Consider the following 26245-nt stretch of genomic DNA (forward strand, 5'->3'; position numbering starts at 1 on the left):
TGGTTCTGAAGGGGAAGAAAAATGAGGAGCTGGATCCCTTTGGGAAGGACTTGACTTGATCTTTGCTCCTATAGCCCAGCAACACGGTCTTCCAATCGGCTTTACAGCGTGGCAGCGGGAGAGCTTCCCTGCGGACCTTTCTCTTGTCTCTCGCTTGGACTTGTCCTCCACCGACATTGTTGCAGCAGGACCACTAGTAAGATCTTGCCTTTTATTTGTTTATTTATTTATTTTTTTTTTTTTTTGCTTTCTGGGGTCTCCAAGGTGGGTCTGTGTTGTCTGGGATGTGGCAACCTACTGACAGTCAGAATGACAAGGAAAGGAGAGAGGAAAAATGCATAGCTTAATCTTGCAAGGATGGTGCTCTTGAACGTTGAAGTGGGGAAGGGGTTAAAAGTTACCCCCGATGATGCTCGGCAAAGCAGACAACATGTCAGGAACGTGCATGCTCGCTGCCTTTGCGAGAGACTTAGCACTATCTCCTCTGAAGCCTCTCCTATCTGCAAGGCCCCTTGCCATATCTTCTGAAAAAAACACAAATCCAGTTGACTCACCAGTTGAAACCTCTTGGGTCTCTATCGCTGACCTTGTGGTCGCTGTGTGAGCCAAGATGCTTTCAGCACATCTGAACGGCGCTGACACAGCCGGGCGTGCATGGGGCTGTGAGTGTTCAGGTGCGGGGGTGGCTGCATGAAAGCTGGCCAAACTCCTCTTTTAAGTTACCCTCTCTGATACTCTTGGGCATTGTTTCTTAATTATTTTTGCTAAGCATAACCAATGTACACAGACACGCGTTTCATCTCACAGGTGTAGAAAATAGCCCTCTCCATTAAGGTTTTCTAATGTGTTTGCCTTTTTCTTTGCCAGGGTGTTAATGACTTAATGCATTTGGGGACACAATACTGAAAAAGAACAGAAAAGAAGTACTTGACTGGTGAGTGAGAGGTCCCAGGTGGGATTGGGGAATGTACATAAAGCAAGAGGTGTTTTCAGAGTCTTCCTCTTTAGCAAAGTCTAAATCAGCTGAGCCCCTTCAGAGCTGTGCGGAAAGGCCCACTGCTGTATGGCCCTCTCCTCTTGCTTAGTCTTGTTTTATATGTTAACTCTTGCGTTCAATAGTGCTTTGGTATGTGCATCCTGCATGTGCAGCGTGAGCAATGGTTTATGTATCTAATAGCAAAGACAGCTGATCAAATAATGGCAAGAGCTGTCAGCAAATAGTTCGCTGCATTAGTAAGTGCTTCAAGGTGGCCAGTCTCGTCCTGTTGATGAGTTGTTCCTGTTCAGGATGGGTGTGAGTACAACCTTGTGTGTATGTTTACACCTGGAAAGTATATTCAGGACTTATTGCCAAGGCTTGAAGAAGGGCAACACAGAGACTTGCCTGGCCACAAAATGATTTTCATTCACAAGAAGTGGAAGCACTCTAAAGGTTTGGCTGTTCTGGCTCAGGATAGAAAAACAAAAGGAGGACTTTTCTTTTACTTGTATTATACAAACTGCCTAAAAGAGCATGTGTTGGCCAGCTCCAGCTGCACGAATAAGCTCAGTGAGGTTCCAGGTTCTGCACTTTGTGTAACAACAGCACTGTGTGTTGAGGACTCATCACACTGAGTTGCCCATCAGGTCTGTAYGTATGCAAAACATTGTGTCTAGTTAGCAACGAAACTTGATCATTAGTGGTATTGCTGTTGGTTTGAGGTAGATCTTCCGTTTGCCTCACATAAGAACACAGCGTGAGCCTAGAGTGACAGGACTAAAAGCTGTAAAAGGTTCCCCTCAAAAAAGAAAAAAAAAAAAGCACAAAATTACATTATCCTGAGGGAGGAGCCATTTGAACGTACAGTGTTAAGAATCAGCTTATTTTATAAACTCTTGAGGAGGAGAGTGGTAGCTGTGGATGATGGTAGATTAACTTCCACTGCAGGTTTAACATCCGGGAGTAATGGAAAGGCACATACTCCTGGCGGGTGTATTTTCCAAACTAAGCAGAAGAGCTGATGGTCCTTGGAGATGAAGTCTGGCTTGCTATGGTTTATATTGCCCTGTAGGTTGGTTTTATGGAGTGGCAGCAGTCAGGCACTGAGCGTCAGCCAAGTCACAGGCTTTAATCTGGGCTACGTAATCTGTTTTAGGGCCCACTGCCTAGGCTGCAGTTTTCCTACCAGTTATTCCATGGAGATAACACCTGCCTCATAAGTTGCTGGCAGCAGTTGTAGCTTTGCCTTACTTTGGTAGGCATCATGGCCACAAAGGAGGAAGCAAGTCTTTGTTTCTACCACCCTTTGGAAGAAAGTCCAACCCATTGCATCTTCCATGCTCGGCCCCAGCCTTCCTCAGCCCTACAGCAAGGAAGGTGTCCTGCGTGTTTGCAGCCCAGACCCCCAGCTTCCCTTCCAACCTCAACCATTCTGCGGTTCCCTGTTGTAACCTGGTGCGCCGGAGGCATCCGGACATGCGGGTCAGAGGGCTGCGGTGCTGAGCGAGGGCTGCAGGACATGGAGGCCGARGGCCACATTCAAAGCAGCAGGGGCTCCCTCTGTGGCCTCCTCATCGCACCCTGGGAGCTTGTGTGCCACATGTGGCCTCCTTCTCCTCACCTGACATCACCTCATGTCTAATGCAGGAGAATTGCTCTTCTTGGGAGTTTTGGCAGGGACAGTGCATGGTGGTTGGTAGTCTTGTTTTCTGTTCTTATGCTCACTTTGAATGGTGCTATAAACTGCCACAGGAGACAGTAGAGACTGAAGCCACAAATCTCTCCCYCTTCTTCCCTCCACCATCTTGAAGCTCCTTCATATTGTGGATTAACAGCAAAGCAAAGCCTCTTGTTTTTAACCCTGTGTGCATCCTTTGTRGCAGAACAACGTCAAGTAAGACACATGAATCAACGCAGTTTCTTTTTGGACATGGGACAGAGGAGCCTGTGTGTAAGACAAGTGTTAGTGCAGCACCGTGTGACACGGTATATCCACACCAAGCACCAAAAGGCCAGGAAAGGGGGACGCGAGCATTATAGCGACGTATGTCTCAGCTTTACCCATGCTGGGACCTCCCTGCAAAGCCAACACCAACAGGGAAGAGGCGAACGCACTAGTGAAGCAGAGGGATCGCAGCCTAGCTTGGGGCCCTCCTGGTGCCCGTGTCGGTGCCTTGTCCCACTTGCCAGTGTCAACACCAGGCATGTGGTCAGTGCCCGTCTTGCTCCCGCTGGCCCTGCACACCTGTGTTTTCTTCCCATGCAAGGCAGGGGCTGCTGGGCCTGCATCTGGCCTTGATGCCGAGCTAAAAAGCAGCCGGGAGAGGCACTTGGAAGCTCTTCTGCATTTGCCCCTCTAGACGTAGCCTGGAAGAAACCGGCAGAGTCATTTCTTTCTGTCTCGMCTGCAAATGAGGCTAATAATTCCCTTCCCTTCCCTTTCATCTGTTTAGATGAATATTCGGGAGGGCGGGGACTGTCTTCACAGAACCTGGCGCAGGTGGCTTTAGCTGGGATTTCCTAGAGACTGTAAGCAATGGGAAGGAGTGGTCTTTAGCAAGGGGACCAGCCCATGAGCACATGCAATGTGCCTGAACTGGTTCCAGAAAGTCCACCAAGTCTTTCCTTTGCAGGCAGCCCAGGACCAACTTGATTCAGGAGGGCTAAAGCACAATTAGAAGTGTGTCGCTGAGCAGCACCCAAAATGAGCTTAGGAATAAGCACTGGCCGGGTTTCAGGCTTTAGTCCCAGCCTACAAGCAAAGAAACGGGGCAGGGGAGGATGGGGCAGCACCGTAGCCTTTGCACCCCATCCCTTGGAGGCAAAAACATCGAGTGGCTGTGTGCTTTTTCTCCCTTGGCAAAACTAAACCCAGCAACATAACAAATATGTCTCTCCCTGAGCTTAGCTTAATGCAGCTTTAATCTGCATGCTCACGTGTGTGTTTGCGCAGGATTTAGAGCATTACAGCAGTTTACTTGGATGTCCAGCTCTGCTCTCGGGGGGCAGGGGGCCCAAAGGGGCATGCGGGGAAAGGGCTGGAAATGGGGAAGCAACGGCACCCAGGGAGGCGAGCAACATAAACCAGCAGCTCTGGATCTCACGTTGTCAGTGACCACGGAATGGGCCAATGCCACAGGACACTGCACGTTCTGATACCACATCAGATCCCAGGCCGTTTTCTTTCTCCTGCTTCCTTCCTTGGTTGTCATTTCTTGCTGTCTAAAGCTCTGGATCCGCGAGCTCCTTGGGGAAGGAGCCTGGTGTTTTTCTTTGTAAAATGCTGCGAGTGCCCATGACTGGTTATAAACAGTGATCATGTCCGAGTACTCAGGAGGGCAAACACTTGGATGTTGAGAGGTCTGAAATGCAGCGAAATGCCATATATACATCCTCATCCATGCATATGCATGAACATATGCACATACGCCAGCACCGTGCTTTGACAGTGGCAGATTTAGCTTGTACCCAACTCAGAACGTATTACATGTCTGAGAGCTGTAGAGCAGAGCCTCAAATTTGTGTGTTTTTCCTTTTAATCCTTGAGCTCTCCGGGACCTTCTTCATCATCTGGCCCTGAACTCTCTGTGTGGGGCAGGTCCTGCAGGAAGGATCCCAGTTCTCTTCCAGCCCTGTCTCTCCTGAGCAGGTTGGCATCTCAGCTGGGGGAGTGCTTAGGATCCATGGGAACTGCTCGCTTCAAGGCAGGCATCCGGCGTTATCTCCTGGCCAGGGAGGCAGGAATGCAGCAAGCTGGGTCAGACCCATGATAGCGGAGGAATRGGCACCCAGGGGCGATCTCAGCTGCTGTGGCAACAAGGGGGAGGCAAAGGAGGGCTCYGTTTCTGTCACAGGGAGCAGCTCTCTGCCGCCTTGCTGTTGGTGCATGAGAACATATAAGCACAGTGTATATATTTATATATACGTACACTACTGGGTGTGTAGTTGTACGTGTGGAGGGTGAAGACGAGGCAGAAAGAGCAAAACCTTTTTTGCCTGTTGGAACTCCCGAGCAGCCATTCCTGATAACCTTCATGCCCTTGATTTCAGAGTGGGGCTGATTATTCCCTTGCACCTCTCTGCTGCCCAGCTCCCCACGATGCCGCCTTCCTTTTCCTCCCTCTCTGCCATCCCTCATCTTCCCACCCCTTTTCTCCCAGCTGGGCCTGACCCTTCTCTCCCTTTGCTCCTCCTTTCGCCTCCGATCCCTCCTCCTGCTCCTCGGGATCTGCTGGCTGAGGGATATTTCCCCCCCTCCTGCTCGCTGGCAGCTCTGACAGCTTTGGGAACTGGATCACCCAGGAGCGGCTCTCGCTGGAGCTGAAGAAACCTAACGTGGTTTCCCAGGCAGCAGAAATGGATGGCTGAGAGCATTCCCATCTCCGACCGCTCGTGCCTTGTGGTAGTGACTTTTATTATTTCTGCTTGTAACCTTTCTTATGCAGCTGTCAGCAGTGAGCGAGCAACTGGAGTCTGGCAGATTATTGTAATATCAGTGTCGCTGTTATTCGCGTTGTTACGTTAAAGGGACGTTGCCTGCGTTTAAATACAGGTTTGGCTTGATTTTCAAAATGGAATTTTATATGTGTAGTATAGTCTTTAGGAATTTCTTCCTGGATCAGAAAACAGCCTGTTTTATGTTTTTGTTTAAACATTTGCTAGGCGGGTATTGGAAATACAAGTAAATAGCCCTTGCATGCAAAGCACAAAGTGGATGGAGACTGGCTAGATACAGACCTGCTCGACGAAAGGCAAACGCGACACAGATTAYTGCAATCCACTGGATTTCAAATAACTATTTTTAGTGTATGAATTTTATTTGCTCTTAATGCAGCATAGCTTCAAACCACCTGTCTGATATGGAGACGTCCTTATGATCAAAGATTGATGCTGACCATGTAAAGCCAATGTCATTAGGTGTCTGAGGGCACGTTATGTTTGCAGTTGATTGCATTTTGCTGCTTTTAAGAGTTCTGCTACAAATCAATGAGGCAGGTGCAGGCCATGTCACTTAGTCACCCTGCTATTGTCCAGGAATTGAGTAGCTGCTTCTACCTGGGTTTAGGAAGTACATTTTTGTCCATGGGAAGTAAGTGTGTTCCAGGTGTTGATTGACAAGTACAGTGATTTACAGTGAATGGCCAGATGTGGTGTTTGTGCAAGCTGGTATCCTGGCACGCAGCCCCTGTTTTACTTGGGACCGAATTATCACCTGGGTTTTAACGGGGAACGTTTTTTAATCTGGTGGTTTAGCTAGCAGCAGGCCCCTTCATACGCAGATAACGATACCACAAATGCTCCTGGTTGTGGCATTTGTCAGAGCACATTTTACAAGACCCCTGACCACCTGAAGCAGTTCATAAGTCAACTTGAAAGCCAGCAAGTGCTCTGCCCTGAGCATGTTGGTATTATGGGGATGTGCTGAAGAATRAAGCTGTGAGTGCTGTAACAGCAGCCAGAGAAAGAAAGATGTATGTTAAAAGAGTAGCCTCTCTCTGTTTGGAAGTGCCCCTGTTCTGGTGGATCAGGGATTTAGTAGTTGTCCTGACAGACGTGTAGTCAGCGAGGAGGAACGGAGGCACCACGTATAATAYTGCAGACATAATTCCTGCCCTCCTCACAGGCTGTAGGAGCCCCTCAGCATCACCAGCTGTCGGGCTAGATGGTTTGGGCACCACCAGCTGTTACAGTATCTTCTCCTTCCAGGATTGCCTGCCTCTTACCCATAAGCTCTCCCTTAAAACATGCTTGGATTTCCACTGGAGTGCTTTCTAAGGAAAGGTTGTTTGGCCTTTTTCGCTCCTTTTTTTTCAGCTATAAGGCATCTCTAGCAGGTTCCTGAATGAGGGGTGTAGTCAGGAAGGAAAGTAGCACAAGGTGTGCTGGTTTTTGAGGCCAGGGTCTCCTAGAAATGTGTGTGTGTGTTTGCTGCAAGGCGTGCTGTTGCTTTATGCATTCTGCACTCCGAATGCTGGCAAATCAAGGGGTTTGCAAGGGGAAAAGGGCTCCCTACAAACATGAAGAAGGTGGCAAAAACCCAAGTCAAGTCAAGGACTTGAGTCAAGGAGGAGGTCGTCTGCACCTCTCTCTGTACAATGCCTCCCCTTAAGCAATATTAGTGAAAGGTCAGTGCTAATATTAATGCAAAATTAACCTCAGGGAAACATTGTTCAGTCTCAGCAGTGACCAGAACAYGTCCCTACCTCCATGGCAGCCCTCACGTTACTCCTGTGTGTTTGCTAGAATCCCACAGTCCATTAGAAGAGCAAGTCATGAGCTAGAACTGCAAGGCCCAGAGGTGGTGGTCACAGTCAGTGTTTCCTGTATTGAACAACTAGGGATCTACTGCCCTGGTTTAAACTGACCCAGGGAAATGGCAGAGCTCGGAGAGGGGGGATCAGCAGTGCAAAATCTAGGGGGAGGTTGGCACCAGGTCCAGACTTCTTCAACTTCTTCATCAAGGACGTGGATAAAGAGAGAGTGTCACCCTCAGCGAGACCRCTGAGGTACCAAACCTCAGGAGTGGCCGATACCCCGGAGGGCTGCGCGGACACGCGGAAGGACCTGGACATCCTGGAGAGGTGGGCGGAGAGGAACCTCGTTAAGTTCAACATGGACAACTGCATGCAGGATTGGTGGAAACTGTCTTTAAATAGTGAAACAAATGAAAGTTGTGGGGAAAACAGCTATTGTATGAGAACCCTAGGCAGAATCAACCTGAAGAGGAAGGTAATTTCAGGGTTGTATATCGTGGTTGCAGGTAATCCCAAAGAAGGGCTTAAATAGATACTCTAGTGCCTATAAACTCTGTCCAAAACAAGGTGGGAATTTCACACATTTTATTCACACAATTTATTTCTAATAGCACCTGAAACCCCTTCTAGAGGCTTTCTGCCCCAGAAGGCCAGATATAGATGGCTAAGCAGAAATTTGTTGGTGGAAAGAGAACAGCATAAAACATTTTCTTTCAGGCAATTTATACTTCATGGTAGAACTAAAGGTGCACAGCTTTTTCTCAAGCTAGAGAGCTTTAGCACTGAATTACCTAAAATGTTTTGGCACTGGGTTTTCGTTTGGGCTTACCTCAATCCATGCTACCCATTGTTCATCCAGTGCTCGACTATCCTTAATTACAAAAAAAAGGTTTCCCTCTCTCCAGGCAGAACCTCCTGTGTTTCAACTTAGGCACCTCATCACTCATCCTTCCACCACGGTGCTGCTGTGAAAAGCCTGGCTCTCGAGGGGAGATCTCCCTACATCCGAGCTGCTCATTCATGGAAAGGGGATTCTCTTCCCCTGTCTGTCTTATCTGAAGAGGTTGTATCCATCCTTCCCTCCCTTCTTCTCTCCTTCCCTATCTCCTGTCCTCACAGTCTTCCAGCTATGCAAGCTGTCTCCCTATAACATGGTTGTAGTTCTTGGATTGTACATGATCCTGCTCTGCTTTTTCCTTCATATCTTCCCAATTTCAAGAAGGCTCCAAAGTATTTTTTATTTTCTCTCTACATCTAATTTTTTGAGGCTCTAAGGTCTAAACTGAGCTTTTGAACACCTCCCATGCTTGGGGATATTCAAGTGTTAGCTGTTTTTGGCTTGTGGTTGTTCACATAAATTGTGTATCTCAGCCCCCAAGGGAAAGAAATCTTAGTTATTAATTTTAGCTTCCTCAGCTACCTGCTGACAGAGTGTGTTTTCCCTCAATCTCCTCTCCTTCTCCCTCTCTCTTTTTCCCTTAACTCCCCGTTTTCAGGCTAGAAAAACACAGATCCATAATGAGTCTTGGGYACCTCTTCCCTTGGCAGCAACTCGCCTTTAAATAGGACTCAAATGTATATTACTTAGTCTGTGTAGACCTAAATAACCAGTGAGAAGACGATCTGAGCCCTCTTCAGTGGGCTAAATCAGTGCTGCCTAACAGGCTGGCCTCTGAAGACAAACCTTTACACTAAGGACCAGCCTGTAAAATGTAAATCAGTATCTCAATATCTACTCCATATTGTTTAAGTTTTATGCTAGACAAAAATTTATAAAAGTGAAGGAAACAAAGTAGTGGGAGCTCAGCCATAGTTAGAGTAGCTGGTAGTGGGTTTATTTTGTTTTATTTTATTTTATTTTATTTTATTTTATTTTATTTTATTTTATTTTATTTTATTTCTGAAATAGGAGCACTATTTCACAGTGGATAAAGCACTGGAAAGGTCGTCAGAAATCCAAAGTTTGCAACCAGCTCAGTCATTGAGCTGCTGGTTGGCCTCGAGCAAGTCATTGCTCCCTCTTGGTCTCCATTTCCACGTCTGCCAAAAGCAGATGGTCATGTCATCTACGCTGTTGAAGTGCTTGTCACTGGAGGATATCCATAATACAATTAATTAATATAACTAATATATAATGCTATTGACTAGGCAGGTCATTCTTCTACTTTGAGGAGCACTGATGGGGTTTCTCTCTCTGATTCCAGGCATCATGTTCCGCAAAAAGAAGAAGAAACGCCCTGAGATCTCAGCTCCACAGAACTTTGAGCACCGTGTCCACACTTCTTTTGACCCCAAGGAAGGCAAATTTGTGGGCCTTCCACCTCAATGGCAGAATATTCTGGATACTCTAAGGCGGCCAAAGCCGGTGGTCGACCCGTCGAGGATCACCCGGTTGCAACTCCAGCCTATGAAGGTAAGAGGAAAATTATCATCTTTCYGTTCACTGGATGAGTGGGGAGGCCCAAGTCGAGGCAATGATCCCACTACCCAAWACATACTCAAGGCGGGGTAAGGAATTCAGTGAATGAGAGAGCGACTTGGCTTTGATATCACCATCATCTTCTGGAGAAACAGTGAATTCATCTGAAATAGGGAAGGAGAACAATGTCCTTAACTGTGGTGTTGTGGCTGCTCAGCGCTCCAGTTGGCAGCTGCCACTGAAGCAAGGACCTGTGAAAGCTCTCATGGTGTCTGTCAAGGACTGGGATGTGTCAGCTGTTGTGTACAGCCAAAGGAAGAGGGGAGTTCCCGGAGGGACCTGTTTTAGCATGTTTGTCATTGCCGTGGGTGAGCCCGTTTGGCTGATGATGGAGTTGACAGGGAAGCCCGAGTGGGAGAGAGCTGGGTAGCCCTAACCTGCTGTTCAGGGGTGGCTCAATGACAGAGATCCATGTGGCTGGGTTCTGGCTTGCTCTTGGTCATTGAATAGTGCAAATGCAAGAGGGAATTTAGCTTTTTCTTTAGTGCTGAGTGAGAACTCAACCTAATTTGCTGGCCTTTCAGCACACAATCACAGACAGTTGAGTTTGGAAGGGACCTCTAGAGATCTTCTAGTCCAACCCCCCTGCTCCAGCAGGGACACCTAGAACATGTGGCACAGGGAGGCATCCAGGCAGGTTTTGAAGACCTCCAGAGAAGGAAACTCCAGAGAAGAAGCACGRTTAACCCTAAACTAAAGTTAGATTTAGATGAGGAAGGTTTATATAGAAAGTGAGACCTAGTAGTCAGGACACTTTTTCTCGAACAAGTCCTTCATTAGGGAGAAACGAGTCACTGATCCTTGAACGTGGGTGAATTTAGACAGTTATCTTCTTTGGATGGCAATTGATAGTCTGTATCAGAAGAYGGTGTGTTTGTAGGTGACTGTAGGGACCTGCTGTGTGAAGAAGGTCAGACCACAAAGTTCATGAAAACCTCTTGAAAAAGGCAATGAAAGAAGGTGACAGAATTATTGGGTTTAAAGTCTTGTTCACCTGTGGGAAGACCCATCAGGGCCTACAATCTGATGGATGGGTGGTAAAGTAGACGTATCACTGCTTGGATTTCTGGAAGCATGTAAAGCAAAATAACTGTCAACTTGTTGGATGTTTAGCATTGAATGCAGTTTTTAGTGTATAGTGTTCATGCAAAATCCCAGTTAGAATTTCAATAGCGCATCAGGATATTTGAGCAGAACACTGGTTAAAGAGTTTAAGAAATACTTGCCGAGGATGAAGAGGTTAAAGAAAAAGGGAGGAGGTATTATCCCTCTTTTATAAGGATCTGGAACTACCTGGAGGTTCAAAATGGAGTAGGAGATAGGACCTCATGTCCATTGGAGGTGTAGGATGTGTAATAAGAGCCAAAGTTTGTTAGTTCAGGAGCTCTGTAACGAGTGTAAAATGCTGCAGGAGGATGCAGGAGGGTGGAAACTAGGGCAAACCATAAAGGGCAAGTAAAAAAGAAATAGATACAAGAACAAAACGGAAAGGCCAAGACACAGGAAGAGAGCTGCTCTTCTAAAAGGAGCTGAAGGGCACTAAGGAAATGGATCACAGGTGCAYGGAGGAGGAGGAAGACAGTGACGAGGGAAAGAATGGGTTCATGCTTATCGTGGGAGAGAGCTAATCATGGATGACACCGAGAAGGCTTAAATGTTTAATGATTTTTCTTCCGTCTTTATTGAAAAGGTTGACTGTGATCAGTAGGCTAGCACAATGAAGAGCAGCACAAAGGAGGGAGAACTTAGGCTGGAATAAGAAAAGTCTCTTACGTGAGACTTCTTAGCTAAGTTAGATACTTTCAAGCCAGCTGGGCCTAAGAAATTCAAGGAAAGATAGATCAGACTGGTCAGAATAATTTCAGTTTCCAGAAGGAAACTGGAACAAATAAGCAAGCAATCTATTTGCAAGCACTTCTTAGAAGATTACAGGGTAATAGCTCGCAATCAGCATGGATTTSTCAAGAACATATCATATCAAGCAACCCAGTTTCCTTCAGTGACAGGGTACCAGGCTTAGGGTCAGGAAGGAATGTTAGATCTCCTGTATCTTGAYTTTCAGTGAGGTTCTTGCTAGTGTCATCTATAACAGTCCTAGAGCAAACTAGGGGAATTTTTCTTAAGTAGGAAGGGAAAAATACATCCAAGTTTGAGTTTGAGGTATCGCTGACATCAAAGAAATATGCAGGAAGAGATTTACAGGAGTTTGTGCCCACTCCAGTATTGGTCAGCACTTTCATCCATGACTTGAATGATGGGCTAGAGAATAAGCTGATTAAACCTGCAGCTGGTAAAAGCTGAGAGGAGTCRCAAACCTTCTGGAGAACAGGACTGGAATACGCAGTTGTCTTCAAAAAACCAAAGCAGAGGTTAAACTTGTACTGTTGGTTTGCTTTCCCATKAAGTTCAAATACTCTGTCAGACTGCATCACATAGTTGATTATTTCTGCCAAACTTCATTGGAATAAATTCCTGCTCAGTGATTCCAATCACTAAAAACGCATGAGAGGACAGAGTCCCGAATTCAACTTTCATTGTTTTTTCCCCTTTTCTTTTTGACGGAGACTACATTGTTACTTGTAAAAGTAGAGTTTTATTTTTTAAAGATATCGCTTATTGTTTGACCAGGGGGTGAGGGGACCTCTAGGATGTGTTGTCTGGAAAGGCGATAGCATCTCTGTCCTTGGAGAACTTTCCTTTAGAGACCAGGTTGGACAATATTTCARCTAATTTGGAAAGCTAGTTGGATCAGATCTTGATCTCAAGTTGGRGATTTCTTCTAATTTGGGGTTATTCTTTTTCCTAATTGTAGAAATATTGAACTGTAAGCGAATGCTGCCCTGGGCAAGCACGAGGAAGGGTTTGGGGGTGTCCTGGTGAGTGTTCTGTGCCTTGGGGATGTGGACATTACATCTCTTCCTGCTTCAATTCACCTATTTATACACCTCACCAGCTGCAACAGTGAGAGAAGCTGAAATGAGCCTTCAGTTTCTGTGATTTCAAATGGCCACAAGACTTTTCCTTACCCCTGTGGCACATTTTTGAGGTCGGGTTTCTGGCTGTTTTGTTATTTTGCCCCTGTCAGGTTTGGCGCAAAAGCCATGGAACCAGTTTGAGGAGTCCCTGTCTTGAGCAGCTTGTTTCCCCTCCAGCTGCTTGGGCTGGGCAGGAAGGTGCGCGCACACACACACAGGATAGGAGGTGTGTTGCTACACGAACATTGAACAGCAGGAATGTCCCAGTGCAGGCAATGTGTATGCAATGCTATGAGCTGAACTGTCCCTTTTGTTCACTTTGTTGGACAAAATCCTTCTAATCCTTCCCCACCTTCCACTTCTGGACACGGAGCCCATTGGCTGCACCGTGGTGGCACGAAATTGCCAAAGATGCTGGTTTGCACCGGCTCAATAGTAGGCTTGGTTTAATTAATTTGAGCCTCCTTAGAAGGCCCCTGGCATTTAGTTTGCAAACAGGAGATTGCCATCACCCCAGGGAAGGATTTTTTTCAGGCAGAGAGTAGGAGTGATCCTAGGCTGTGAATTTCCGTGAAGAAATGAAGTGTTTTGGTTGCCAGCACTAAAAAAGCTTCCACATGCACCTCAGCTCCCAAATAAACACATAGAAGACTACAGAATATAGTGACAGCTTTAAGTGTCCTCCTTGCCCAGTGCTGTCACYTGCTTGGATGGCAGCCTTGTTCCTCACCGTTTGCTTATGAGGCAGCTGCGAGCTGCAGTGACCCTTTGTTCAGCTCTCTTAATGCTAATGGCTTGGCAGGACAGAGGAGAGATGCGGTGCTGGAACTCTGTGGCCTTTGTTTGTTGGGAGCAAGGCACATTAGCAAAAATGGGAGCAAAGCACAGCTAGGCTGAAGGAGGCTGGGGATGAGGTTATGGAGAGATGAACCTTGTCTGGGGGGGCCTACGGAGCCTAAATTAGTGGTGAAGCGTAGCAGGAGCTCAGCACAGGGAGCTGGGGAGTGCTAAAGCCCCCCAGCTTTGCTCTTATGCTGCCCCAGAGCACGTGGGTGCAGCAGAGGAGCTTCATTGCTCTGGCAGGGAGCAGGGCTGCCTCTGTGCTCCTAGAGCAGCAAAAGCCAGGGAAAAGAGCCAGCCCTCTCCCAGCCATTGCATGTACCTGGCCAGTGGATTTTTTTGTCGGGATGCGCTGAACCTGCGGGTCACCAAGCTCTAACTTGGCTTCTCCTCACTTTGCCTGTTTGCAGACAGTGGTGAGRGGCAGCACCGTGGAGGTGGAAGGCTACATCTCTGGCCTTCTGAGCGACATCCAGAAGCTCTCTGCCATCAGCTCCAACACGCTGCGGGGAAGGAGCCCCACGAGCAGGAGGAGGGCTCAGTCCCTTGGGCTCCTGGGCGAGGACAGGCCCCCGGACATGTATCTCCAGAGCCCAGAAGGAGACTGGGCAGACAGATATGGAAACTACCTCAACTGCAACGGCGGAGCCAAGGTAACCCGAAGGCAGACCATGTGGCCGGATTACAAGCCCAGGTTGGATGGCCAGTCCCATGCCAACGGCATGGTGGCCAAAGCACAGTCACTTGGGCCCTCGGAGTTCCAAGGTGCTGCTGGTAACTACATGCATCGGGCCGCCGCTTCGCAGCAGGCCCCAGCACTGCCTGGGGAGGAGAGTGATACCCCTGGCAAAAAGAGCTCGGAAGCCCGGCCTCAACCGTGCCCCGGGGCACAGGCAGCCTCCAGGGCCGTGGGAGAGGGCAGTCCCAGCTCTAAATCCCGGGAAAACAGCTTGAAGAGAAGGCTGCTTCGAAGTGTCTTCTCCTCGTCGGGCGGCTCAAACAGATCGGGCCCTTCCCTGCAGATAAAGGCAGTGAGTATTTCTAACCGTGTGCACTGGGGGGCTTCGCATTTCCAGAGCTTCTTGCTTACACCCCTCAACGTTTTTAGTTGCCAATGACGTCAGCACTACGAGTAGTGATGGAATGGAGGTAGTTCTGGCCAAAGCAGAGAAAGCAGATAGTCTTTGTAAGCCTCACAGTATGGCCCAGGTTTGCTGCCACATCTACAGGCTTGTTAGCAGAGCTGCACTTGGAGAGGCCAGGTTGGGAAAGAGGGAGGTGCCTTTTTCATTTTTGCCTTTCTGAAGCAGTAAAAGCCTAAGTTAAATGCATTTGCACTCACATAAATGTGCCTTTGCTATTTGAGAACCTGACATAACTCGCAGTGGCAATAAATGCTTTTGTCTGTGTAGGAGAGAGCTTCTTTAGGCAAACTTGGTTGGTTACAGCTGTGTTGGCCAAYCTGCCTGCAACAGAAACGTCTGCATTGACAGCACTGTCAACCAAGTGTCGGTTTTTGGCAGGGCTCATAGCTACATTTCCCCCAGGAAGAATGTCCTGTGAATGGATCCCTCCGATTTTATTGCACTAGGAGGAAAGCCGTAGTTCCTGCTAGTGGAGGGGAGATGCAGCTCTTCAGGCCACTGCTCCTCCTTCAGTTCAGGCTGCCCCAAGGCTTGATGTCCTTGTGCAGGTGCTGGGGGCTTGGGTTTGCAGAAGCTGCCCTAGGCCGAGGTTAGGCTGGGCTCATTTCTAACAGTCAGAAGACGATGGCAAGAACCACTGGCCTGACAAATGCAACTGTTCTGCCCCGCTCTGGGGTGGGACTTGCTCTGATAATAYGCAGCCCAGGAACTTGTGCGGGCTGTGTTTAGGTGCGAGGCTTTCCGAGCCCTCAGATCTGCCTTTGGAGGGGGCCGCCCATCCTGGGAGTGAAAATTTGGAAGGAATTTAGGTCTTGGGTAGTGCAAATAACCTCAACATGCCGTTGCAGTGACTCCAGGCTGAGGTGTAGTAGCTGGAGGCTTCTCCCTGAGCCCTCAGGAGGACTCAGGGCCTATCTTTAGGTTAGCCCTCCGCTAACATCTGGCAACATCTGACAACATCTCCGCACCTTTACTGACTGAAAACTGGCAGACAGGGATTGACAAGCTACCAGAGCAGGAAACCAGGCTTGCATGCGGGAGGACCGACCTGTGTGAGCTTGCATACGTGCCGGGTCCTCTCACACGCTCCGGGCTGTATAAGGACATTTGTTATTGTTATTTGGGGCTCAGGAGGGGAAAAAGAAGAGCGTTGGGGAAGACCTAAATCCACTCTCTGAGAGTGTCACCGCAGGAAGCCCATAAAGGGGGAGAGAGGGAGGGAGTGGTGATGGGTCTGTACGCTCTGGCAACTACGGAATCACATCCCCACACATCAGGGAATGGGGGTGTGAGCCATATCCGTGTTAGACTTCTGCAGATTTTACTGTTGTCAAAAGCCCTTGATTAAAACCCAAAGTGCATGTAATTAAATGCTACACAATTACTTTCTCTCCAAGACAGGGCAAATGAGGGCGCTCTTTGAAACCTCCCCGTTGGCAGGTTTCAGTTCCCAGTGCCATGTTATTAACTTGCATTAACGCCCTGTCTGTTTTGTGAGACAGAGAGGCTGATTCTTTTGAAGTTTTTATTTTGTCCTGTGATACAAATGGCTGCTTTGCTCTTTCTGAAGTTGCTGCCTTGTCTGCTCCACTAACTTTCCTCCCCGTGCTAGACGTTGTTGACTTTTAATTAGTCAACAGGGGCAGGGCGAGTATTAGCATTTYGGATCGTGCTCCTTGGGAGAGCTGGGAATGCGTATCCTGAAGCCACGTTACCTCCGGCTGCGGCCCCACGAGATCCCGCAGYGCAAACAGGGCCGGGCCTGCTTAGTTCAAGGAGTGGGAAGTCTCCAGGGAGCCCCGAGGGCTTCGAGAAGGAGTCAGCGTCACTGCAGGCCCATCATGAGTCACAGAATCACAGAATGATTGAGGTTGGAAGGGACCTCTAGAGATCATCCAGTCCAAACCCCCTGCTCCAGMAGGGACACCTAGAGCATGTGGCAGAGGGTGGGTTTGGAAGACCTCCAGAGAAGGAGGCTCCACAGCCTCCCTGGGCAGCCTGTTCCAGGGCTCTGTCACCCTCACAGGAAAGAAGCTCTTCCTCATATGGAGGTGGAAATGGATGAGTCGAGTCCTTGATGATCCATCCTCGACTGGATGAGTTGCTCAGGTGGCCAGAGCTGCAAGTGTCACCTGGAGCTGTTTTGGTCTGTGGGGCTTTTCTGGGAGCAGGAGGCTCGTTCTGCATCCGATCAACCGCTGTGCTCTGCAGGGACCCGCAGGAGGTTCCAAGCAGGCAGAGCATAATTACCCAAAGGGAATTAGGCCAAGATATCAAAATAACTCACAGTTCTGGCGTGACTCCTCCTCTCCTTTTATGTATAGGAACATCAGAGGCATGGAGGGATGCAGGATTTTCRAATTGTCTCTAACTTAGCTTCCCCATGTTCAGGTGGCAAGGTTGGAGTGCTTTTTAGCAGCTTTTTATTTTTTTTTCCCTTAAGATCCAGCTCACTGAAGACAGGGTCCTCTCCTAAAATGCCTCTAGCACACATCTAGCACACATCCTTCTGTCCCTGGTTCTTGAAACCCCAGGGTGTCACAGCTTATTGTGCGCAGGTACAGAGACAAGAACCTAGAGCCCGTTACTCCAGTCTGCTACAAAAGGCATCAGGCCAGCGAGGCATTGCGTGCTGCTCTCTGTGACTTGGCCTTGTTAATCTAACCAGCACTTTTCCTTTCTTCTRCTTCTGTCACAAATCCCTCTCGCAGCTGGCCCCCTTCAGGCCCCAGCAGTGGGGCTCCCCGCGCAGCCTCACAGCCAAGGCACAGTCGCTCCCACCCRATCCGCCCGCCGCTGATTTCCCCAGGATTGTCTCGGAGGCCGGGACCCCTCAGAAATSCCCAGCAACGGAGCAGGTGGTCGCRCTGCCCCAGGGCAGGCCATCGCCTGCGGGGTCTCCTCGAACCCGGCCCACTCAGACGAGTTCCAGCAACCTCCACCTTCCACAGGACTCGGCCGTGAAAGGGCCCTCAGCTGGCGAGGACCCCGTTGTTGTGACTCACGAGCAGTTCAAGGCTGCCCTGAGAATGGTAGTGGACCAAGGGGACCCGCGGACATTGCTGGAGAACTATGTGAAAATCGGTGAGGGCTCCACCGGAATTGTCTGCATCGCCCGAGAGAAGCACTCGGGGCGACAGGTGGCGGTGAAAATGATGGATCTCAGGAAGCAGCAGCGCCGGGAGCTCCTTTTTAATGAGGTGAGTCCAGCAAGGAGATGGAGGGGTTCTCAATCACAGAATCACAGACTGGTTACAGTTGGAAGGGACCTCTAGAGATCATCTAGTGCAACCCCCCTACTCTAGCAGGGACTGCCAGAGCATGTGGCACAGGGTGGCATCCAGGCGGGTTTGGAAGACCTCCGTAGAAGGAGACTCCACAACCTCCCTGGACAGGCTGTTCCAGGGCTCTATCACCCTCACTGGAAAGAAGCTCTTCYTCACATGMAGATGGAACTTCATGTATTGCAACTTAGACCCATTGCCCCTTGTCCTATCASTGGCCACCACGGAGAAGAGCTTGGCCCCTTCCTCCTGACATTCCCCCTTCTAGGGTTCTGTGTCCACCAGAAAGCCATGGGGGATGTAGGAGTAAAAAGAAAGGATGAGCAAGAGGCATCTTCCTTTTCATGCTACTACCAAGAGATCGAGTGACGGTGTGAGCCGGGTGTTGTGCTCAATGGGTGCTGGTGCTTGTTCTGTGAGGAGGAAGATACTGTTTCGGTAGTGACATTGTGGTACTGAACCGTGTCCCTTGTGTTATTCCAGGTGGTGATAATGAGGGACTACCAACATGTCAACGTGGTGGAGATGTACAAGAGCTACCTAGTGGGAGAGGAGCTCTGGGTGCTCATGGAATTCCTGCCGGGGGGAGCCCTTACAGACATTGTGTCGCAGATCAGGTATGAAGCAGAACCCTGAATCCTCAACACGTGGCCCCACCTGAGAGGCAAGAGCGGCAGAGTTGAGGTTTTTTGGGGATATGGTTTTTCCAAGAGAGCTTGATGCCCTCAAACCACTATGCTTTATAACTGTTGATTTGTTTGAAATATGTGATAATACTTCTGATGTAGAAGGAGTACATTTCAGCACTGGTCTCTTCACATGTCCAATGTTCATTTACTTGATGACCTTCTCTGTAAAAATGCAGTATGCATAAAAAGTATCATGTGCTAAATCTGTTCCATTCTGGCCAGGAAACTCATTGAGTAACTGAAATACCACCCAGAAATAATCTGTGGTACAATCTTAGTGAGGTGGAATTTGTGGCTAACTGCTCTGGAGAAGTGAAGCAGAACCTTGAGAACTGGACCCCATCCCAAATTCCATTGCCTAAAGATAGCAGCAAATACAGCTACTGGACACTCTCCTAAATTTGTTTTCACCTCCATCCACTTCATACTTATTAATGCCCAAAGCCTTTCTATAAGGGCCAACAATTGTTCTCAAAAAGGCCTATATAGAGTCCCACTCTCAAAGCATTCCGATGATGCAGCTGAGATGATTTTGTGTTACCTGTGACCCTGCAGCACCTTCCCCTTCTTTCTGCTTCTGAGCAATCCAGTAAGACTTTAAATTGGCATAGGGAACTCCTGCCAGGATGAGCCTTTCTCAAGGGGCAGAACCTGAACTGGATTATGGGCAGACTGGTACTGCTACCATGTGGTCCTGAAGTATACCTGGTTATGGCACTGTAGGGCAAGTGCGACTCCATTGCTCTTAGCTCACAGTAGTAGAACCAGGGGACCTATAAATATAACTCTTCTGAAGAGGCTTGTGAAGGTCCAGTTAGGTCCTATGCACCAATTAAACTGAATGGTATTGTGGGATTGCAGCCTAGATACGAGTAATTCTATGGAGCCTTCCTTTGAGCCTTTCACTGACTGCTTGTTTTGCTGCAGACAAGAAATTGGGTGTGCTATACCCATAACAATTACCCCAAGCGAGCTGTAAGACTTTGGCATGTGGGGCCAGACTCTTTGCCTCTTCAGGATTGAAATAATCCCCTAGCAATCAGCAGACCCTTATCTGAAACCAGATCCTAGACCTTACAAGCACAAAAGACACATTTCACCTGGTCGAACCACAGAGTCCAGGAGGGTACCAGTTTTTCCCACCACTCGTGCGCTATGAAATGAAGAGCAAGCCCTGTCCCTAGGCCCGTTGGGTTCTGTGCTGGAGAAATCCATGGGTGGCTTTTATCCCTCTCTCTTTAGAGCTCAGACYACAATGCTCAAAGTAGCCCTTGCCTCCCTTTAGAGAGGTTCCTGTGCAGAGGTTGCTCTCCTGCATTCAGGAGGTGCAGGAGTAGTCTGCCCAAACGAGCCCCGCGAAGCCCCCTGCTCCGCAGCCTTACAGAATCACAGAATGGTTAAGGTTGGAAGGGATCTCTAGAGATCATCTAGTCCAACCTTCTGGCTCGAGCAGGGACCGCCAGAGCATGTGGCACAGGGTGGCATCCAGGTGGGTTTGGGAGAYCTCCAGAGAAGGAGACTCCACAACCTCCCTGGGCAGCCTTTGCCCCTGCTCTGTCACCCTCACAGTAAAGAGGTTCCTCCTCACATGGAGATGGAACTTCCTGTGTTGCAGCTTACACCCATTTCCCCTTGTCCTGTCACTGGCCACCCCTGAGAAGAGCTTGGCCCCTTCCTCCTGACATTCTCRCTTCATGTCTTGCACTTACCTGCACACTTGGATTTGAGGAGGCACCACATGCCCTCCTGGGCCCTCAGCTGGGTTTGTGCAACTGAGCACTGTACTAGAGTCCTCCAGGGAGCCTCTGAAACCCTTWACCTCTATGGGTCTGTCTGGGTGAATGGGTGGAGTGTGATGCCACAGGCCACGGTTACAAGAGAGAACTTTCATTTCTGCTCACGCTTGATCACGAGGCTTCCTGTGCGGTGTTCCAGACAACAATGGCTTGTAAAGATAAGGTTCTTGGTAGTCACACCATGCATGTTGGTGGACAGAGTTGYAAATTCAGAAATTACAGTGTCTTGTATATATTCAGTGAGATAGCCAAAGAGTATSCAAGTCATCTAGCTGCGTGAGACCTGTAAGGAAGCCCGGTGTTCGCCATCAAATTACATCTGTAGATCCTTTCTGGGCAGGATTGCAAAATGTGCCCAGTGAGCCATAGCTTCACCCTAGCTACTAATAGATAAAATAAAGCAAGAAAGAGCCAGCTGCCTCTGCAGTCACTGCAGCAACTTGGCACGCGGAAGCAATCAGGCCGCTCAGAACTGCTTGAACCAGCGTCTTGCGACACGAGCTCAGCTAAAAGGCTTAAAACGCAATTTCTCTGAATTAGCCTTACGAAAACTTAGACTTGCTTTAACTGTCAGGCCAAAAAAATGCTGTCAACAGCAAGGAGTAGTCCTCAGATGAGGTTTTGCCATGATGAAGTGTAGGCTTTATCTTGATTTGGTTCTTGTCAATTCTCCTCAAGCGCCGGCCAATTTTATCGCCGTCAAAATAGGTGAATCAAAATTGGTTTTGGCCGCTGAAGCTCAGCAGTGCAGTGCACCTTGCAAGAGGATTCCAGTGTTCACACACGGGGCAGCCTGGGACACTTAGCACCTTCCTCTTTCATTTCAGGCTGAATGAGGAGCAAATTGCAACAGTGTGCGAATCAGTGCTACAGGCTCTGGCGTATCTGCACTCACAGGGTGTCATCCACCGGGACATTAAGAGTGACTCCATTCTCTTGACACTGGATGGCAGGGTAAGCGTCCATATGCAGTTTGTTTCCTGCTGCTGTTTTAGCCTTTGTCTGCCTGCTTATTTCCTCTCACTTCGCTATCTGTGTTTCTGCCTTATCCTCTTGTCTTCTTTATCTTTGGTGCTTCCCTCTGTGGTTGCTCAAAATTTGTTGTCAAGCTGGGTTGCTTTTCTCTTTGTACAGGTGAAACTCTCTGATTTTGGGTTCTGTGCTCAGATCAGTAAAGATGTGCCAAAAAGAAAGTCCCTGGTAGGAACTCCCTACTGGATGGCTCCAGAAGTTATTGCAAGGATCCCATACACAACTGAGGTAAGGGAACGTTTCCCTAATACCACAGGAACTAGCAGAAAACACTCGGAAGTGTCATGGGAAAGTAACCGTTGGCTTCTCAAGGGAGATCGTAGTGTGACTTCATGTTTAATTGTGACAATAGAACTATTCCCTAAAATGGATTAAAAAAAAAAAAAAAACCTAGCTTATTCTGATTCAGGGTATAACCTTATCTTCACTGTGTTCCTAAAGCTTGGAATGGGCCTGTATCTTCCCTGGTGTGGACAGGTGTTAGCAAGAAGCAGTACATGACATGGTGCAGATCAGTAAACCAGTCTTAACGGCCCGAGGGAGGGTTGGGGAGCAGAGAAAATGCAGGTGGGTGCTCTGAAGCTATGGGGAAGGTGGCCCTATAGCCAAAGCCAAGAGACTGGTCATGTTTGTTTACCAGTAAGCTGAGCAGTTACTCGCAGACCTTTGCGGCTTGTCACACAGTCCTGGCTTAGTCCTAGGCTGGAAAGCCCTCGTTGCAGAGCTGTAGTAAGGGAGCCAGTAGTGTTAAGCTGGTTAATGTTTTACTCTGCCCATAACGTTTGCCACAGGTGGGGTTTAACAGGCTGATGAAAGAAACCAAGTGAGGGACATTTGGCTCTGACCTCTGTGTATTGKCCCCTACAGGTGGATATCTGGTCTCTGGGGATCATGGTGATAGAGATGGTAGACGGGGAGCCCCCCTACTTTAGTGATTCTCCGGTCCAAGCGATGAAGAGGCTCCGGGACAGTCCACCTCCCAGGCTGAAGAACTTCCACAGGGTGAGCACACTGGCAAAGCACTCGTGAACCTGCCGATCCCTACCAGGACACTGAGTTGCCGGGTGTCACATAGATGGTCACTGCTGATAGCTGCTCCCCACAAAGCTGTCAGTGAAAATGGTCTTGCTAGGTCGTGCTTCTTGGGTGACTGCTTTGGCCCTGGTGCYTCTGAGGACGTGGGCTGCTGCTGACAGCTAGCGGCTGCTTTGGGAAATAACTCGAATCGCTAAGGGTCACTTGGGCAAAAACCTGGTAGCACAAATCAAAGCTGCCTTGGGTGGAGGCAAAAGTCAGGATGTGGCTGATGTCAGGGGAGTAGCTCCTCTTCTAGGGAAGGAAATGGGAGGCTCCTTGGCCTTGTTTCCAGCTTAGCAGCTTTCAGGAGTGCAGAGGCTGCTTTGTGGTCCCAGCAGGAGAGCTCAAAGCAGGGAGGAGCTCACGCAGGACACTGCAGCTGCCTTGATGATGAGCTCGGCTTCTTGGTGGCTTAAGAAACCCTAGCAGTGACATTCAAAGCACAGTGATTACCTTTTTAGTCATCACTGGAATGGTTGCCTCTCATTTCAGTGCAAGCCTTTGAGATCAAATAATTTCTGCAGCGTTCGGAGCTCTCTGGCCTCTCCAATTAATCTGAATATCCGCAGCTGCTAAAACTGAATTATTTAACAGGGCAGGATACTGAACTAACACTGGAGCAGCAGGTGCTGGCGTTTGGATTTGCCTTTACAACAGCCATTAAAATGCCTTGGTCACACCCTACACCAGGTGCTTGGACTCCATATGGTGYGAGGCCATTCCTGGCCTGGGGACACTTCTCCAGGACCTGCAGTCAGCATGGAGACATGGGCCCCACCATGGCCTATAGAAAGCCAGAGCCTTTTACAGTCTTGCAGTGCTCCTGGAAGCAAAGTGCATTCCAGCAGTGCTTGGGATCCACAGCCCCGGGTGCAGGAGGCTCAATGGCCACCCTGTGAAGTCACAGCTGGGACTTTCTGTGCCGTAGGCAGCTTTATGGACGGAGTGACGGCTGGGTGCTGGCACTTGCACGTGGCTGCCTTGTACCTTCTCCCTGCAGCAATCACAGGAAGTCACTGGGTTCCTCGGGACCCAAGTGGAGGGTCAAGGTGGAGAGCGTCGCACCATCCACCTCTTGGTTATCCAGCACCAGGAAAATGCCCCCAGTTTAAATGGATCATTAGTGCCATTAAAATAAAGAAATGTGATCTGAACTCATTTTTTATTCCATTTTAATGATACAGAGGATTATCACCAGCATGAGGTGTGCAGTGCCTCTTAGTAGTTCTGGGGGCTCCTCCATATATGTTTTTAAGGACAAACCTAGTAAGGTCACATAGGTTCTTTTCTTCTTATCTACTGAAGTTTCTTACTGTTAAGTATTAGACTGGCTGCACCAGTCTAATACACCAATCTTAAATAAGTCTTAGCAACCAGTCTTAAAACTTGTTTGGGAATCTTTCTACATATTTTTCTATGTAGACAAAGATTTTCTTCTACACTCTGCTGCCAGAAAAAGACTGGATGGAGCAACCTTTCACACTCAAAACAATGTATGTGGGTTTCAGGGAGCAGGAGGTCTGTTGAAGTTTGCAACTGAAATGCAGAAAAGCAAAAAATAATGGGAATTTATAAGTAAAATGGGAAACAAAACGGCCTCAGGTGGAAGGACAAGGCAGGCGGTTCTGTTGTCTTTGTTTGCTGGGGCCCATGAAAGAGAAGCCCCCTTGTGTGCGTGATGTGACTGTCTATAACAGGAAACTGTTGCTGTTCAGAACAAACAACATTTTTGAAATGAAATCCTGTCTCCTGTTATGTTTCTGCCTAAAACCAAGCGTGCAAAGCTGAAACGTGCAGCATCCTCCCTACCTCCGCCATCTGTAGTCAAATAAACTGTTGTCCTGGTTCCTTTATGGTGCTGACTTGGTTGCTTGTTTTTTTCCTCAGACTTCCCCAGTGCTGAGAGACTTCTTGGAAAGGATGTTGACGCGGGATCCACTGGAAAGAGCAACGGCACAAGAACTCCTGGATCATCCCTTTCTGCTCCAGACGGGACTTCCTGAGTGCCTGGTCCCCCTTATCCAGCAGTACCGCAAGCGAACCTCTACCTGCTGACTTTGCACGAGGGGCAAGCAAGTAAATCTCACCATATCAAACCCAGAGACCGGGCTCTCGGGTCTCCTGTGAATGGTGCTTGGGACTCATAAGCGATCCTTTTAGAAGATGAATGTGAACGTTCTCCTTGCAGCCCCAGCCTTTTGTGGCTTCTCTTTTGCTGAAGACAATCAATAAGTGCTTGATCCCAGGAGGACCAAGTCTATCTGTAGAATGAAGCGGGCGTTTCACCACTTCTGAATTTCTTCTTCTGGAAGAAGGGCTCTTCTAAGCAGAGTCTGATGCATCTAAATGTCTGCACGCTCCTGCAAACCTCACCTGCTGGCTACTGAGCTGGACCTGTATTTCCCCATGAGAAATGTGATTTTTTTTTGTTGTTGTTGTTTTATTAGTCGTACACTGGAGTCTTGAGTTGGCTCAAAGGTATGTTTTGGGGCACAGGTCCTGTTAAAATGCACAAAGACTTCATTTTTTTTTCCTTCATGACTTTTTTCACAGATGATTTTATCTTCCTGCTAAATGTGGACCTAGAAAACTTGGATGTATGTTCCTGGGAAGCAGATGTGATGTGTATATAGTGTTTTTGGATGTCTCTCCTGCATCCACCTGCTTCTCTTCTGCTGAGGAATGTGTGTGGTTTAGTGGCAAGACTAACACTAACATGTGGTCAATCTTCAATCCATTTCATGAGCTTAAGCTTCTGGAGGGGAAACCCTTGGATTCAGGCCTCAAAGGGGACTCCATGAAGACTGTCACTCCCACCCAGCAGAGTCATTGCTGCAAATTCACCAYGTGCAAAACCTCCAGGGGTAGCTGTAGCGGGGAGATATTTTGCTCGACAAGGACAATCTTTGACAGCTCATCCCTGTATTTTGGTTTCTAAAACAAAGCTCTTTCCAAACCTCCTTCTAAGCCCTGGCTCCTGGGAGAGGCTGCTCAGAGGCAGTTGTGTTGGGGAGCACTTTGGAGATGCTCTAGGAGAGCGAATGAAAAATTTCCAGCTGTCACCTGTGTCCCAAGAGAGAGATGTTTGTTTGCATGGTGCAACTGTTGGGTTACCCTCCACCTCTGCTGTTTGCCTCCACAAACACAGGGAGAAGGGAACTTTTGATGTCTGTTTTGTTATCGGTATGGCCTTCTTCCCCACCCCTATCCCTCCGATGACATTCAGAGGCGACKTGTTGTCTAAGCAGCTCTTGCAATTCTTTTTAAATGGCTTTAGATATTTTGTATGATAACTTTTTGATCAGTGAGGTCGTCAAGGTCGTGAGACTCTAGGTCAGGCTGTGACGTTGTACAGTAACAGTGTGTATTGTTGTGAAGCTCTCAAGGATGTTGTCTTACATGTGAAACTGGGATCCCATTTTGAAACTGCAAAGCAAATTTATCGGAATTTACCTTATTCTCGGGAGAGACCTCCTGGCTCCGAGAAACTAACCTCGTAACTTCATTTTCTTCAGAAGATGTTAAAAAGCTCTCTCCTCTGCTCTTCACTCCAGTTGTAGATCCTGCTTCAAAATTGAAGCCGTGGTTAATTACTTGAAGTAATTTGGGATGGAATTCACCAGCACTGATACCGGGCGCATAGGCGGTGGCCATCAAGTCTGCTAGGCCTACAGGTTGCCTCTGTAGACCATGGT

The 26245-nt window shown here is 48.4% G+C and overlaps 1 protein-coding gene across 3 annotated transcripts; it reads left to right on the top strand.

Moving 5' to 3' along the window:
* On the top strand, window positions 1-26245 carry PAK6 (p21 (RAC1) activated kinase 6). 3 transcript variants are annotated; one of them, XM_026044861.1, is made up of 10 exons: window positions 1-196; window positions 868-934; window positions 9438-9646; window positions 13938-14558; window positions 17384-17872; window positions 18440-18573; window positions 21269-21395; window positions 21576-21701; window positions 22341-22475; window positions 24438-26245. In XM_026044861.1, the coding sequence occupies exons 3-10, from the start codon at window positions 9443-9445 to the stop codon at window positions 24603-24605; spliced, it is 2004 nt and encodes a 667-aa protein (XP_025900646.1). In that variant the 5' UTR covers window positions 1-196; window positions 868-934; window positions 9438-9442; the 3' UTR covers window positions 24606-26245. The 3 variants fall into 3 exon arrangements, with proteins under 3 accessions (XP_025900646.1, XP_025900644.1, XP_025900647.1); XM_026044859.1 differs by lacking the exons at window positions 1-196; window positions 868-934 and adding an exon at window positions 5244-5381; XM_026044862.1 differs by lacking the exons at window positions 1-196; window positions 868-934 and adding an exon at window positions 7507-7560.

This window comes from Nothoprocta perdicaria, unplaced genomic scaffold (genome assembly GCF_003342845.1).
Source record: "Nothoprocta perdicaria isolate Ctin4 unplaced genomic scaffold, notPer1 scaffold_389, whole genome shotgun sequence".
Taxonomy (NCBI): domain Eukaryota; kingdom Metazoa; phylum Chordata; class Aves; order Tinamiformes; family Tinamidae; genus Nothoprocta; species Nothoprocta perdicaria.